Below are 17,948 nucleotides of genomic sequence, written 5' to 3' on the forward strand. Positions count from 1 at the left end.
GAAGTGCCAAAGGCATCTATGGTGCAAATGGCATTATCAGAGAGTGAGTTTTTGATTTTATATTGTTGGCAAACAATCCACGTCCTGCATCAGCATCAGGCCAGTGCCCCAAAGAGTCACTTGACCCGGGCCTGCGAAATTGGGCCCTTGAACACAGCCCAACTGCTATCCTTGCAGCTCAGCTTCCACACCTTGGCAAGGCACACCTGCCTCCAATCAGAATTCATCAGGGGTAGGAAAGTGGCCCCAAGAAGGCAGCTCTGGGGTAGGGGGAAAGATATCAAGTGGAGAGAAAACACAGAGATACAGGGAGAGGCTAAATGCTGATCCTGAGAAGAGAGTCCTGACAGGAAAATGTTAACAGAATATATAGCAAACAGAATAGTTAGTAAAAAGAGTAAATGAAAAATAAGGGTGATAGATAAGATACTTTGAACTTGTAATTCATTGTGAATCTAAATTATTTTCCATATTGAATTAGTCTTACTTCTTTGCTTGTGTATTTTTTCCTCTATTCTCCTCCACTCAAATACATAACATGGCCAAACAACATCCATTCCTGACAGGTCAATTAAATTGGGCACTCAGCCATGCAATCTTCGTTGACTAACACTGACAGTAGAATGGCCTGTACTGAAGACATTCAACATGGCACGGCCATAGGATGCCACCTTTCCTACAAGTCTGTTTGACAAAATGTCTGCCCTGCTCAAGTAGCCCCAGTGAACTGTAAGTGCTGTTATTGTTAAGTGGAAATGCCTCTGAGCAACACAGATCATGACCCCATGAAGTAGTAGGCCAAACAAGCTCACAGTAATGGGCCACTAAGTGCTCAAGTGAGTAGCGCATAAAACTTCCCTGTCCTGGGTTGCAACACTCACTACTAAGTTCCAAACCATCAGCACAATAACTTTTCGAAAGGAGCCCGTACACTTGCCTAAGATCATCATATGCAAGTGTCAGCTGTAGTGGTGTAAAGCTTGCCATCATCGGCAGTGAAAACGTGTTCTCTGGTGTGATGAATCACGCTTTACCATCTGGCAGTCCAACCGACAAATCTGGGTTTGGCAGATGCGAGGAGAAGGCTAACTGCCTGAATCTATAGTGCCAACTCTAAAGTTTGAGGGAACCGGAATATAGGTCTGGGGGTGTTTTTCTTGGTTCAGAAGAAGCACCTTAGTTCCAGTGAAGGAATATCTTAAAGCTGAAGCAAAAGGATATTCTAGAACATACTGTATTTCCAACTTTGTAGCAAAAGTTTGGGGAAGGACCTTTCGTGCATGATAATGTTCCCATACACAAAGTGAGGTTCAAACAGAAATGTTTTTTCAAGATTGTCATGGAAAGAAATTGACTGGCTTGCATAGAGCCCTGACCTTAACCCCATCAAACATTTGTTTGATGAGTTGGAACACTGACTGCGAGCCAGACCTAATCACCCGACATCAGCGCCCAACCTCAGTAATACTGTTAAAAATCCCTGCAATCAGTGTTCCAGTGGCAAAGCTTCCCAGAAGACTGGACACTGTAATAGCAGGAAAGGAGGGACCAACATTTTCACTTAGGGGCATACTCACTTCTGTTGCCAGCGGTTTAAACATTAATCGCTGTGTGTTGTATTATTTTGAGGGCTTGGCAAATTTACACTATCATACAAGCTGTACATTGTAGCAAAGTGTCATTTCTTCATTGTTGTCACATGAAAAGATATAATCAAGTATTTACAATAATGTGAGGGGTGTACTCACTTTTGTGAGATACTGTACATCTGTGTACAATATGTTAAGAGTCGACCATGTGGGATGAAGACAGTGTTAACAGACTGTACAGATTTGCAGTCCTAACCAGATAGTAAAATAATCCATGTAGATGTTAGGAAAGCTATTTAATTTGCAGTTGGTAGTTACCTATCCTGATGGGGCTAGCTTGGTACTGTTTTTTTTGCGGTAGGTGCCACAGCAAGATGAAAGAAACTGTTCAGGTGACTTCATTTGTACTGCCTGGCTATCCGCCAGCCAGATGCTGCTTTTTGCATAGTAGATGACTGGGGCGTTGATAGAGGGCAGGTGGCTCTTTCTGCCAACCATAAGATACGGTATAGTTTACCGCTCAAGCAAGCAGACACATTATTCATAACAGACAGTGATGGAGAAGAGGATGAACTCTACAATTTATATGTAAGCCTGGCCATTTCTGAAGTCCAAACACGCCTCTGATGTTTTTTTTCCTTTGTGAACTGCCAAGTTCTTTTTACTGCGTCAGGCCACAAGTCAGTTAACCTTTCCAGTATACATAAACTTTCCATCAGTGATGAGTTTGATAAGAATGGTTTAATATGCAAACTTGAGTAGATTGACAGATACGCTGTTGAAGGTAGTTGTTGGTGTAAAATCAATAGAGGAGGGGTGAGAGCACGCATCTTTGCAGTGCTCCAGTGCTGAAGGATACAGCGAAGATAAATGCCTTTCCGGCCTGACTCCATTCTTAGGTTTTAGAGACACAATTTCTGACTCAAGCATTTTCATAGCCTCTCTGAAGAGGGATCTATACCTGATCGTGGGCTCCTCGTCTGTCGCAGAGTAGAGAGCCCTAAGGGCTTGTTTTTTCTTGTTGCTATGACTTCTAATCTCGGTTGCTTTTTGACTCAGTGAACCTGTCAGTGTGTTTGTGTATTTTAGCATTGCTTTGAATGTTTGAATGTCGCAAACTGTAGCGTTAAGAAACCCATCAGCTCTTGAATGGCCTTGCAGTTTTAAGTTGCTGTCTCTATGCAGGAATGAGTTATAGCAATACCTGGGCAGAGGTTTCCAGGTTGTGGGTGGCAGTATTGTATGCCCCTTTAAAAGGTTTGTAAACCTGGTTCAGTATTTTATTATGTCTTAGTCATTAAAACAGTTGCATTTATCTGGAAAGGTGTTTGTTAAGGCTTGGTGGTTAAAATCCACCATAATAGTAAATGTAGAATTTGGGTTTGGTTTCTTCCTAGTTATCTGGTCAGGCAATAGTTTATATACTTGCAGCAATGTATACTCCTGCTAAAATGACTAAGCAGAGATCAATTGTAAGGTGTGTTGTGAATTTCGATAGATTCTAGGTAAGGAGAGCAGAACTGAGGCATTATAGTGACATCCAGCACACACCCTGATTGACCCTTAAAATACATTCCGCCATCCTTGGTTTTATTATTTAAATCTGTGTCATGATCAGTGTGGTACTGCAGAAATCTGGTTCATTCCAACACTTTGTCTGGAACAGATTCCACGCATATATGTGAAAGAGGTATTTTTTTTTAAAACATCAGTAGTTGTAACTCATTCATTTTGTTGCTAATTGTGTAAACCTTTGAAAGAAATAAACCTGGGAAAACTGTCATGCTAACCCGAGCTCTGGGATGCTTGAATCTACGTCCCTGTTTTTCAGTTGCATGGATGCAGCTTGAAATTTGAGTTGTTGAGTTGTTGACAGTGGAGTCGTGCATCATATATCCTCGAGTGATGATAGATATTCAGGTCAAGAGCTAGCTGGTAATGAGCCTCTAATATTCAATAGTGCATTCTGTGTTTAATAAATCTACATTTTTGTTGCCTTTCGAAGTTTAACTAACAAACATGGAAACACATAAACAGAATCCAAAATACTGTGGCTGCCTCATCAGGTTCAAACATTAATTAACAGTTGTCACTATTAGGCCTGACCCACTAGGGACTGGCCCCAAACTGCTGCACCACACCACAACAAATTACTCCCCAAACACACACTGTAGCAAAACCTCCAGCAATAGAGCCAGACGAGAAAGAGAGGGACGTAGCCAAGGACATACTAGCCTCCAGGTATCACAGCACTGAATAACAGCTAGTCTCAATAGCCAGTACAGCACAATAGCCGTCTGTCCAGAAACTCTGATAGATAGAAACCTTGTTTCAGAGTATAAGTCAGGGTATCTTTTATCTAGTCTAAGATTTTTTTTTGGGGGGGGGGGGTTGCCATGAGGAGAATACTGTACCTTTAATTAATTAAGAAAAGTTAGACAATTAGGCTACAGTCATAACCATACATACCCAAGCCATAACACCCGTTTCATCATTTTTCATAGTTGAGGTGGTGTGCTGAGGAAGTCTTTTTTCCCCACACTCTCCTCTTGCCATCACTGGTAGAATAGGTACATGATCTTTCCCATCTGTCCACTATATCTTTTTCTAAAAAAGTATTTTGCAAGTGTTAGTTGCTGATACATTCCCACCTACTTCTATTCTTGGCATACATACAAAGTACTGTACTGTATATATCAATATTCCGTTTTAGAATATATATTAGCTAAAGTTTTGCTTACTTATCAGTAAGCATAAATTCTGTGAGTGTAGATATTATAAAGTAAGCGGGGAGTTTTGTCATTCCGTTTTACCTGCAGACAGGTAGAAGAGCTATGTTGGCATGTTGAGTGTTCTTCAGGGAGACGTGGATTGGAAAGGAAGTATGATGAGCGGACGTCACCAGTACCCCACTGTCTGCACCTGCCTCTCCGTCTGGCCACAATCACACAGGGACATCAGGGAGCACTCACCTTTACATACACTGCCATATTGTTCTACCTGGGGCTTTGCGCCAGGAAGAAGGCATTCACAAATGTCACTTCCAGGTGAATAACAATGTGAACCGTTCATCTGCTAAAGACACTCCGGTGTCATGCAGCATTCATAATATAACTTTCTAGTACCTTTTGAAAGTATTCAGACCCCTCCACTTTCGATAAATCGTATTTTGTTATAGACTTAACTTGTAATTGATTACATTTTTTTGGGCCATCAATTTAAACACAGTAGTCCAGAATGATAAAGCAAAAACACAGGATAGGACTTCAGACTGAAGTGAAGATTCATCTTTTAGCATGACAATGTTACGAAGAACACAGCAAAGACAAGGCTGAAGGGGATTCTGGACAAGTCTGTGAAAGTCCTTGAGTGGACCAGCCAAACCCCAGACTCGAATCCCATTGAACATGTGTGAGGCGACCAGACGGTGGCAGTTCAACGATGCTCCCCATCCAATCTAACAGATCTTGAAAGGATCTAAACATTGCTTTACTGATGTTTTTTCTGGAGCTAGCTAGATGTAATGTTTATTTTTTTCTAAATTCAACTTGAGGTGAAAGGCAGTCAACATGCAATGACTGAATAACCATAGAATAAGAATAATTCTTGTTTTTGAATAACTAACAATACAGCAAATCCAGGGAGGACATCAGTAACATTTCTCTTTACTTACAAATACAAATAATATACATTAACAGCATTTTAAAATAATTCTCATTCTGTTGTGTTCAGTTACTGTGTATTGAAAAGAGATATCTTGAATGGATGATTTGGTCTCAGGATTGCTGCTTGAGAAATGATGCTATGACATCGCTCTTTACAGTGATGAGATTAAGCTCAGATTTCCCAGATCCCTTGGCGCTCTTCCATACAGCTCAATTAATCTTACCTCTGACAGTTCGCTCAGGAGACAACATCTCCACTGTGGGAAAGCCATTGGTGTTAGGGGTGTTTCAGACACTTACTCATGTATACCAATATGTTTTTCCAGAGGCTACTCCTGACTGTCCTGACCTAAAGCATTATTGTTTTTTTCCCATCATAGTTCTAAACTCTGTAACATTTGGAAAGACTCTTCTATGCATTACAAAAAGATGTACAAAGTGTTTTAAAAAATCTGAATAGGTGAGGGCAGTGATTCACATGAACCAGCTATACAGTTATGGGCCAACATAAATTAAGTAATTAAAAATGTAAATATAGCATTTACAATATTTAGCAGTTTGCACAATAATTTTAATAGTTGCAGTTTGCACAATAATTTTACGATAATTGTATTCATTTATATTTCCAAAGTGTTTATTTTTATATATATTCTTTTAATGTTTTAGTGCAACTTTTTACATTCATGACTGTTTTCACAATACTCCCAGAGAGCACGTCAAATCAATTCAGTTGGTCGTTTCCAGCAAACAATTGCTTTTTGCCTTTAGGTTAGTGATTATGTAAATGTTAATAGTGTTATTTTTAGTAATGCTTTTTTGTCAGGACTCAACAATGGCTGAGCTTAACCTAATTAATATATTTAGCAGATGAAGTTGACAAAAGACTAATCAAATGGCATTTTTAAAAGCTTGATTTAACCACCAACCAAAACTGTCAAAGGCAATCGATCATAGGGAGTAACGAACATCTGCGTTGATTATCCTACTCTCATTTTGTGAAAAGAGTCATGATTTGAAAAACTCTGAACATAATGTTGACAGATGCAGCCATTATTGTTCTTCACTGTATCTGCTGCACCCCTACGTCCTTTCTTTTCACCGGTCTACCTTGAACATCTCCAAAATCAGAGCAAAAGACAGGTAGAGGATCATAAATAAAAGGTTTAGAAAAACATGTTTGAGTTTCTACCCTTGAGAGTCAAAACTAAAAAAACTATTATTCTTTCAACCTTCTTCTTTCAGTAAACAATAATAGACAAATGTCACACACCACGAAATCTCATCAAGCACGGATTAAAATGTTTCCAAATTAAAACATTAACGACAATCCATCTCTCACATAGAGCATGGAAACTAAGCTACAGTCTAAGTGTCAACTTGGATTACGCCAAAAGGGCATTTGTCTGCTGACACTATATGACATGGATACAGAAGGTTATGGAGCTTCCTTAACTAAAACAATAAGTCCTTGACAATGCAATGTATTAGATTTTGTGACAGGATGCTTACATAGATTGTTTCTAATGGCTTTGTTTCTCTCTCGCTCCCTCCCCTGGTGACCCTGTCTTCTCTCTACACCGGAACAGCAGATCATTTGGGCATTGAGTTTATGGGTAAGAAAGCTTGTCCTTTTTTGCATTGCTATCATGTTTACTTATGTCAGTTGTTTAACTACTGCATGTTTGTAATGTTCATGCATTCACTCATGTTTGCTGGTTATATGTAATTTAAATATATTTTTTTTATTAAGAAATACTCTATATGTTTTTTTTTATTGGTTTTATTTTATGAAATATTTGTGTAAAAAAAAAAAACATTGGAAATGTTGCTAGCATAAGTGACCTTGTGCTGCAATAACAGTTTTAAGTATTTTGGTATGTACCAGGGATTTTGTCTCATTCTTCTTGGGAGATTTGCAACCATTTTTTCAGGTTATTTGAACGACAATTGTGGACTGTGAATTTTGAAATATAGCGAGAATTTGAATTGATTTTGTAATAGTACATATTACTATATATTTACTATATTCGTGCTTGGAAGAATCTTATAATATGATTTCAAACCCCACTAAAGTGGATGATAACATTTCTTAACCTCAAAATTTGTTGACCGTCTCATCTGCCTGCCTCACCCCCAACGTTAATGAAAGCCCCCACTAATACAAAAGATAAACTGGAACTCATCTCATCTTCATCCGCTTATCCGGTATCGGGTTGTGGTGGAAGCAGTTCCAGCAAGGGACCCCAAACATCCCTTTCCCGTGCCACATTTGCCAGCTCTGACTGGGGGATCCTGAGGCGTACCCAGGCCAGTGTCGAAATATAATCTCTCCACCTAGTCCTGGGCCTAACCCGAGGTCTCCTCCCAGCTGGACGTGCCTGGAACACCTCCCTAGGGAGACGTCCTGGGGGCATCCTTGCCAGATGCCCGAACCACCTCAACTGGCTCCTTTCAATGCAAAGGAGCAGCGGCTCTACTCCGAGTTCCTCACGGATGGCTGAGCTTCTCACCCTATCCCTAAGGGAGAAGCCAGCCACCCTTCTGAGAAAACCCATTTCAGCCGCTTGTACTCGCGATCTTGTTCTTTCGGTCATGACCCAGCCTTCATGACCATAGGTGAGGGTAGGAACGCTTTGCCTTCCGGCTCAGCTCTCTTTTCGTCACAACGGTGCGGTAAAGCGAATGCAATACCGCCCCTGCTGCTCCGATTCTCCGGCCAATCTCCCGCTCCATTGTCCCCTCACTTGCGAACAAGACCCAGAGATACTTGAACTCCTTTACTTGGGGTAACACCTCATTCCCTACCCGGAGGAGGCACTACATTGGTTCCCTGCTGAGAACCATGGCCTCAGATTTAGAGGTGCTAATCCTCATCCCAACCGCTTCGCACTCGGCTGTGAACCGGTCCAGTGAGTGCTGAAGGTCCCAGACCGATGATGCCATCAGGACCACATCATCTGCAAAAAGCAGTGATGAGATCCCCAGCCCACTGAACTGCAACCCCTCCCCACCCCGACTACGTCTCGATGTCCTGTCCATAAAAGTTACAAACAGGATTGGTGACAAAGCACAGCCCTGGCGGAGGCCAACCCCCACCTGGAAAGAGTCCAATTTACTACCAAGAACCCAAACACAGCTCTCACTTTGGACGTACAGTGATTGCATAGCCCTCAGAAGGGACCTCCTCACCACATACTCCCGCAGTCACACTAATGCCGCCTCATGGCTTATTGGCCTATAGGTATATTTTAGCTCCGATTGGCTATATCTCACAGAACTATAACAATTTGAACCGAGACTGACTTTGGTCCTTGGTCAGATCTTGGAATTACGGTCCTGATGGATCCGTGTAGACCTCTACCTCCAGTACAGCCCAGATTTATGCAGAGCTTTTGATAAGATTGATCAGTCCACCATTACTCCACTCCCAGCCACTGAAATCTGTAGCTCCTTCAAAATTATTGTTGGACTCACTGTGACTTCTCTCACAATTGTACTTCTTGTTTCAGTTCTGGGTGTTTTGGGCTGTCTCTCTTACCAATAAATGTTTTTTCATGAAAAATGTGACAGCAACTTTTGTGGTTCAAAAGTGGAGGCCATCGGTAAGGAAAGAGTGTCCTCGTTAGGACAATTTCTTATATGTGTTAACTGGAAGCTTCCACAGCTCAAGTGTTGAATACTTATCCAAGCAACACATTTTTTAATGTTCTTAATGTAACTTGACAAATCAACACAATCATAAGTAAATGTAATTTTATTTATTCTTTGTCGAGAATCCTTTATAGGCAATGATTGCTTGAAGTCTGGAAAGCATAGACATCACCAAATGCTGGGTTTCCTCCCTTATGCCAGGCCTTTGCCAGGCCTTTACTGCAGATGTCTTCAGTTGTTGTTGGTTCGTGGGCCTAAAGTTTTGTCTTCAGCAAGTGAAATGCATGCTCGATCGGGTTGAGATCAGGTGATTGACTTCGCCATTGCAGCCTTTGCCTTAAAATACTCCTGGGTTGCTTTCACATTATGTTTTGGGTCATTGTCCATCTGTAAACTGAAATGCTGTCCAATCAACTTCACTGAACTTGGCTGAATCTGACAAGACAATATATCCCTATACACTTCAGAATTAATCCAGCTGCTTCTATCTTCCGTCACATCATCAATAAACACTAGTGACCCAGTGACATTGGAAGCCATGCATGTCCGTGCCATCACCCTGCCTCCATCATGTTTTACAGATGATGTGGTATGCTTCGGATCATGAGCCTTTCCAAGCCTTCTCCATACTTTTTTCTTCCATCATTCTGGTACAGGTTGATCTTAGTTTCATCTGTCCAAAGAACTCTGTTCCAGAACTGGGCTGGCTTTTTTAGATGTTTCTTTGGCAAAATCTGGCCTTTTTATTCTTGAGGCTTATGAATGGTTTGCACCTTGTAGTGAACCTTCTGTATTTGCTCTTGTGAAGTATTTTCATGGCAGACTTATGTGATGATATGTCTATCTCCTGGAGAGTGTTCTTGACTTGGCTGGATGTTGTGTAGGGGTTTGTCTTTACCATGGAAAAAATCCTACGATCATCCACCAGTTGTCTTCCATGGACGTCCAGGCCTTTTTGTGTTGCAGAGCACACCAGTGCGTCCTTTCTTTTCTCAGAATCTACCAAGCTGTTGATTTGGTCACTCCTAATGTTCCTGCTATGTCTCTAATGGATTTTTTATATTTGCAGCCTAAGGATAGCCTGTTTCACTTGCACTGAAAGCTCCTTTGACTGCATGTTGTGGGTTCACAGCAATTGCTTCCAAATGCGAATGCTACACCTGGAATCAACTCCAGACCTTTTACCTGCTTAATTGATGAAGACATAACAAAGGAATAGCCCACACCTGGCCATGAAACTGCTTTTGAGTCAGTTGTCCAATTACTTTTGGTCCCTTGAAAAAGAGGGGAATACATATTAAAGGACTGTAATTTCTAAACCCTTCTACCAATTTGGAAGGGAATACCCTCAAATTAAAGCTGAGACTGCACTTTCAGCCCATATTCATTATTTAACTGTAACTTCAATATATTTTGGTAAACAGCACAAATTACAAAACTGATGTCAGTGTCCAATTATTTCCAGAGCTAAATGTATTTACTTCCTCAAAGTTCTTTTCACTAAGGGATACGATAATGCCCTTTCATCTCTTTATCTCCCACTTTTTTCTCTAACAGTTTTTTGTCCCACCCCCTACACACACGCACACACACACACACAGAATAATAATGTTCTTCAGTCTCCTTGGAAACAGCAAAGAACAGAGAGACAGGAGACAGTGAGGGAAATGTAATACTGTTGGCACAGTTACTCAGTTACTAACAGCATCAATGCACACACTGTTCGTCTGTGGGAAATTCTCTCATCTTCCTTTCAGCCTGTCTCCGTTTGGTACATGGCAAAGGTGTAAATCATGGGCAAAAAAGCTGTACATAATGATGCTGTACTGTGAGACATTTTGAATGAGTCTCATTTTTATTAACGCTGTAGGTGTGTAGCAATTGAAAATGTAATAATTCATACTGGTCATACTTCTGACCTAGTCTAAAATCAAATATACTCTGGATTTAGCCAAGAGAAATTTATTTATTATTCCAATTGGACTCTTAATATCTCACCCGGCACAGCCAGAAGAGGACTGGTCACCCCTCTGAGCCTGGGTCCTCTCTAGGTTTCTTCCTAAAATTCGACCTTCTTAGGGAGTTTTTCCTAGCCACTGAAATTCAACACTACTGTTGTTTGCTCCTTGGGGTTTAAGGCCGGGTGTCTCTGTAAAGCACTTTGTGACAACTGCTGTTGTAAAAAGCGCTTTATAAATAAATTTTGATTGATTGATTGATTGAATAATTGCCAATAATGTCATATTTTCTAATAATATGATAACATTTATAATATAAATTATATAATGAATGCTGTAATAAATGCAGATAATCTAATTAATACATATTCTTATATGTATAATTATAAACAAATGACATAATAATGTTTCCATGTGTAATGTAATAACTATTACTTCAATATTTACACATGCACCCTTGTCAGACATAGAACACCACTATAATAACATGTTGATAGTAGCAACTGGTAGCCAGTTATTAGAGAACTGTGGCAGAATTGTGGCAAATTAAAAGCATCTGTACCATATGTAACTAAGACATGAACAGTAAAGGTTTTGCAGTTGACATTACACTGAAGTCCAGGAGGAATGTGGAACATCTTGGAGGCAAATGAATGCAGGAACCAATACAATCAGCCTGTACATAATGGCCACAAAAGATTATATTTGTTAAGGATTTCGTAATCCATTAAACTAGTCAGTACTTTTGTTCTATTTAAATAAAACTACTGTGCCCCAATGCCCCAAAGCAAAACATAACATAGCAGCTAGTCTTTAACAGACCAGGTCCAAATACGACCATCTTCAATGAAAATGGCATTAAAAATAATAATAGGTATTAACCCTTTCAAGCCTGAGCAGAATGTTCCATTTATTTATTGCACAAGAGTTGTTGTTGTATTAATAAGTAATTTGGTTTGGGGACACCCTATTTGAAAACAATCACACATCTAAAGAAAGCTTAGAAACAGCCCTTTCAAATTATATGAAACACTATAGGAACCCAGTCAAGGAACTGGTGATCAGTTAAGAAATAATACCTGCGAAATATATATTTCAGACAAAATCTATATTTATTTTCCCCTAACAACTGTCATTTACACAACTTTCTAATGAAGATAGATAAAAAGTTATAGTATACTGAATCTTCCTTGTTTTGTAAGGTTTGAACATCAGAATATAAATACCTGTTACTTTTAACAAGTTACAGCCATTTTAGTGGTTATTTTTTATTCTATGGAATGTTCGCTGCCCAGTACCTTCTTATATAAATATTATATTACAACTTACCTTCACCAAAATCTCTTACAAATAGCATTTAGTCTACCATAATAAGCATAGATTTAAAAAAGCTAAAATATTATTATCATAACCATATTAAAATAGAATACATTATCTAAAAACAAAGTCACAAATGTATCATATATAGTTATATTAAAGGAAATGTATTGTATTTTCCAACTTTCTTATGAATCTGACAGGTTGTCATGCAGAATGCATGTAATAAGTAAAGGAAAACATACAAGTGTGAGGAACAAACTGGAGTTACAATTCTCAAAACTGTGTATGAAGTAGTTGTGACAATGTCGATGGCTGGTTGGCCAGCAGTAGGAAGCAGGGCCAATGGGGAGCTAAAAGAAAAGACCAGAAGGAGTTGAGGAAGATGAGGCGAGGCGAGGGTGGATTTGGTCTTTTAAGGGGGCAATGGGAGGCCAGGGAGAGATGCTGGGTGGCTGGCAGACCTAGGGAGTGGAGGAAGACAGGTGGGCAGCCATCAGTTGGATGTCAGTGATCTCTTCCTCTGCACACACTAGTAAGCAAGCATCAACACCTTCATCTCCATCCATCTTTACCTACATATACACAATCCAACATTACACTTTAGTATAATTGTTTCATAAATCCATAACACATACTATAAAACAAAGGACTTTCATGTTCTGTGTGTCTAACTAGGCTCATATCATGTTCTGTGTGTCTAACTAGGCTCATATCATGTGCTGTGTGTCTTACTAGGCTCATATCATGTTCTGTGTGTCTAACTAGGCTCATATCATTATCATATGGATACAAACACCAGGGAAAGTGATAGTAGTGCCCAAAAACAGAATGACATTTTTATAAAAACTATTTAGATTTAGTAATGTAATAGTAAGTAATAGAAAACTAAGTACGGTAACAGTGCCATACTGTAGTAGAAATATAATGACTAGGATGGAATACCACGTCAGACTGATGACAGCACTTGTTGCCTGGTTTGCAGATATATTTTACATTGATGGCAGCTAGTTATGTCCAATCAGACATGCTTTTTCTACAACAATATTTACATCATACTGACAAAATCACATGATACACACCTCATGAATTAGATATGCAAAACGTTAGAAGGACGATTTACTAGCAAGCCAGCACTGAAACAGTGAATTATCTCCCATTCTGGCTCGGTTTTTAGCTTGGTAAGTTTACTTGCTCAAACTAGTGACTAACTTAGCTTTGTTATCAACCCATTGCTGTGCACAAACTATTTTTGTTCATTTACATCATCATATATCGAGAAATAGCCACATATTCATTCAGAATCTGTTTAAGTGGGTATCTAAGAGCAGGCCAACCACCTTCCGTCAAGCTAATTTAGCAAATGTCAAACTGGTAGTCATTCAGCACTGAAAAAAATAAATATATATTGAATCTATCCAGTGACAGTATTAGTAAGAAATTGTAATGAGCAATTGTATATTACCTGAAATGATTGACTTCGTTTGCACATCAAATCTGCAAAAGTAAAACTCCAGATCCACTCTTCTGACCGTGGTCTAAAATTGCCTCAGGAAAATGGGGATTTTGCTCTGTCATATTTATGGGCTGAATAAAAAAGGTTTCCGCCTATAATGCACTAACCAATTACATCAGTTTGTAGCTTATGTCGTTTAGTATTTATGGCAGTTTTCTGATTTAAAATATGTGATTGGACCACAGAGATATTAAGAGTAAAACCCTCGGAATTAGGATTCTGAAATTAGAGCGCTCCGGATGGAAAGGATTAATAAATCATAATGTACATCTTTAGTAGTGTGACTTTAAAGATATATAACTAAGTCATAACCGTTTTGTGGTGCCCAAGTCCATATCCATAAAATACTTTATACATTGCTTAAAGTTAACGTTGGACTGTCTCTCTTCGCATGCAACTCTCAGTGAGAGCAGGGTGAACTAGCACAAGTGCGTCCTCAGATTTGTTTGATTTGTAACAGATTTGTAACAATTATCTATGTAAAACAAATGTTCAGTCACAGCAAAATCGGGGAACCTCAATTGATTGTAGGTTACGCATGTATACACGTGATAAATGTCAGTGGCGGTTGTTACATTTTACCTTTTCTAACATCTCTGTAGGCGACTCATGTTCGTACTGCAGAAGTCTGAGGGATGAGATTATGCATTCTTGCCATGTTCTGGTGCCGTGGAATAAAGAGTAAAAAATATGCTTACCAATGTTAAGTGTTGATCCACTGACAAATGGAGCTGCACACATTCAGCTTGGTGATTTGTCATGTAGTATATTTAGGATGATTGTATTGAACACAGAGCTAGAGTTCACAAATACATTCTTGTACATGCCTTTGGGTTGTTGAGGTGTTGGAGGGTACAGTAAAAGCCAATGTTGACCTGTTGGCTCTGGGAGGCAAACTGCAGTGCATTAAGGGAGGTGTCGGTGGTTTTGTGAAGGGACAGAAGTTGGCGGCCAAATGTCAGGACACCTCACATTATTTCGGCACTGGAACAATGTGTAAGATTTGAAACTGGCAGGAAAATTGCATTACTTTAGTGACAAATGTGGAAAAGGCGAGGTAGTGAAGGGCTCCGGTGATTAAGGGGCCTGTGAGTAAAATCTGTAGTCGAACTGACTTCGCCTGCAACAAGAGGCGCCTTTTGTTAGTAGTTTGTAATCCGTCTGATACCTTTCCAGACAGATGAAAAACAGCCCTACGGCATGACTTCAGATATGTGTTTGGCTGACCTATTTTCACATTTGCACTTTGTTGCAAAACAGACCCACCTCAGAAAAGAGAGAAAGGCCCTTGGAACCATCTGAAAACACATTAGTGTGACTTAGTATATTCCTATTTTATGGTTTGTGTGTCGGGATGGGACGATAGACGATGTCAGTACTAATCACGATGGAAAGTACTCACAATCATGACATTGTATATCGGGATGGAATCATATAATTGTATATCAGAATAATCCTCACATGAGTCGCTGAAGTGACCCTGACTAGGTGTTTTATTTTACAAGTGGTGCGCAAATCTCATCCCATGTTGTACTATGCCACTAAACGTCCTCTGCAATGTATTGTCAATGAAGCTAAATGGCTCTGCTAGTGGGCAACCATATACATTTAGAGATTTACATTGTATTAATGCAATAAAAACGTTTGGTATTTTATTGTAATGGCTTTTTATATGCACAATAACAAAAGTTATGTAATGGAGAATTCTTACTGGGCTGACAGCCTCTCTGGCTTTTAGGAGTCCCCCGTCAAGCCTCACATTAAACAGGATAAAATAGTAAATCGGGATAATTTTGACCAGGATAATTGTGAAATAAAAAAAAAATGCAATTCTCATATCATCCCACCCCTTGAGTGATAAGGAACACTCAAGTGGTGAGCCATGACTGTCTGTTCACTGGGGTATAAATGAAGTGACACACATTCCAAATTCCCAAATACATCCATCGCTGTGGCAAAGGCCTGAGAATACAGTAATGATGAGCAACCAAAGGTAGTTGAGCTACCAAATCAGGAAATGGCTATAGGAAAATAGCTTAATTGCTGAAAATATCAATTTCTACTATCAGGGCAATAATCTACAAGTTCAAAGTGTCCTGGAAGGGGACTTGTCTATACTGACCCCACGCACAATGAGTAGGATGGTGCGAGTGACCAAATAATCTACAGGAATCACAGATGGAGAATAGCAGATGTTATTGGAACTTTCAATGGGACTGGTTTTTATGGTCAGATGAGACCAACAAAGTATTTTGGAAATAAACACCAGAGGTGGGTTTAGCATAGACAGAAAGATGGCCATGACGAAAAGTACCTCATTTCCAATGTTGGTGGTGGACCTTTGATGTTGTGGGGCTGTTTTTCTTCCAAATGCTCTAGACAACTTGTTAGGATACACGGTATCATGGATTCCATAAAGTACCAAGCAGATATTTAATCACAACTTGACTGCCTCTGCCAGGAAGCTTAAATTTGACTGTGGTTGGATCTTCCCGCAGGACAATGACCCAATGCACACTTCAAAATCAACACAAAAATGGTTTACTGAACACAGAATCAACTATGTCCATGGCCATTTCAGTCCCCTCACTTAAACCCCATAGTTAACCTTTGGGTTGAGCTGAAGTGGAGAGTCCACAAGCGTGGGAGATTCTGTATGGTCACAGATCCCTTGCCATGTGTTCTCCAACCTCATTACGCATTATAGGAGCTGTTATCTTGGCGAATTGAGGTTGCACAAAGCATTAAATGAAGGGGTGCAAATATTGTGGCACACATATATTTGAGAAAAATATTTATTTTTATGATAAGAATTGATTTTCTTTTAGTTTAATGGTTAGAATTTTCTTAATATTTTGAATGAAAGATCAATAAATAATACATATAAAATAAAGAGGATTAATAATAAAGAGAAAATAATCACAACCATTTTGCTCATTTTACCAAAGATCCAATATTAGTGGAGGGCACTATACAGTAGGGCAGGATTAATTTAAATCCACAACAGATTCTGAATTAGTTAATGAGAGCACAGGGCTATGTGTACATTTTATTCTTTTAGTCAGATACTCTTATCCAGAGTGATAAACATAGACAAGGACAGGTTTTTAACTTGGAGTTTGATGACAAAAACCTTTTGTTACTAGTCAGACAACCAGTAAACTAAAATATATTTTTATCCTGTAGACCTTTCTTGACCAAACTCTCATAATGAATTACTTCCAATAACTTACAATGGGAATTTGAGGAACATAGTAAATCATTTCCTTTTTGGTGTATTGTACTGTGCAGAAAGTTTAAGGACCACTGTATGAAAGAAAGTAGTCCATGTTTTAACAGTACTGCTGTTTGGTAGCATGAGAGGCATGGCTTGGAATGACATGTAGGAGTAGCTGTCATGGATTGCAGGTGCAACTTTCCTATGTCTCCCACAGAGTTCTTCTTCTTATACCAGTAATTACAGTAAACAAGGTTATGTAATGACTCATTAGAGACATCAAAACAAAAGTGTCTGATAAGTCATCAAAACAACACTACACTACTTCCCATGAAAACAACTGGTAAGAGAGAGGGAGGGAGCTGTTAATTAGCCCAGCTCATAATATCTTGCTGTCAATATATATTTGGTCCCAGGGTTCCTGCGGTGGGCACCACACTTGGCCAGCACTGTCCGGGTTTGGGAGTTAAGTAATAAAATTTTGTTGTCTTGTCTCTTGCACTCTAGCGACTCCTTGTGATGGCTTGGTTGCTTGTGAGCTAAGTTGATGTAGAAAGTGAAGAGATTGTTCCTTCTGGTGTATAAGGATTCTGATGCAGAAGTGTATAGTAGGGCAGATGGAAGCCATTTCTTACAACAACAAAAAAACATCCAGGCATGTATACATTTTGCAAGTAGACATATTTCTTCTCCCAAAAATATGAGGGGAAATGTTATTTCTGATGATAATATCTTGGTTTAAATTCCAGAAGATATATATTGACAAAAAGCTAAAACAGTTACTCACCCAAAGTATGATGGTGGCAGCATCATGTATGGGGCTGCTTCTCTTCAGTAGGGACAGGGGATCTTGTCAGGATAGAGGGGAAATTGAATACAAATTTCAAGGTATTTTGGTGCAAATCGTGCTGCCCTCTTACAAAAAGCTGAAGTTAACAAATTTTACTTTTCAACAAAACAAGGATCCCAATCACACAGCCAAGTCAACAAGAAATGGTATGCATAAAGGAAGCAGAACCTGGACCTCAATCCTAT

At 39.4% G+C, this 17,948-nt stretch overlaps 1 protein-coding gene across 5 annotated transcripts in view; it reads left to right on the forward strand.

Moving 5' to 3' along the window:
* LOC105010528 (pro-neuregulin-3, membrane-bound isoform) overlaps positions 1-17,948 on the forward strand; it is a 374,591-nt gene that overhangs the window by 324,673 nt on the left and 31,970 nt on the right. For 4 of the 5 annotated variants that reach the window (XM_010869859.4, XM_020047030.3, XM_020047032.3 and 1 more), the window contains exon 4: positions 6,841-6,867. In XM_010869859.4, the coding sequence (XP_010868161.2) occupies positions 6,841-6,867 (27 nt within the window). The remainder of the gene's footprint in view (positions 1-6,840; positions 6,868-17,948) is intronic. The other variant, XM_020047031.3, reaches the window with a different exon arrangement.

Source organism: Esox lucius, chromosome 6 (assembly GCF_011004845.1).
Source record: "Esox lucius isolate fEsoLuc1 chromosome 6, fEsoLuc1.pri, whole genome shotgun sequence".
Lineage (NCBI taxonomy): Eukaryota > Metazoa > Chordata > Actinopteri > Esociformes > Esocidae > Esox > Esox lucius.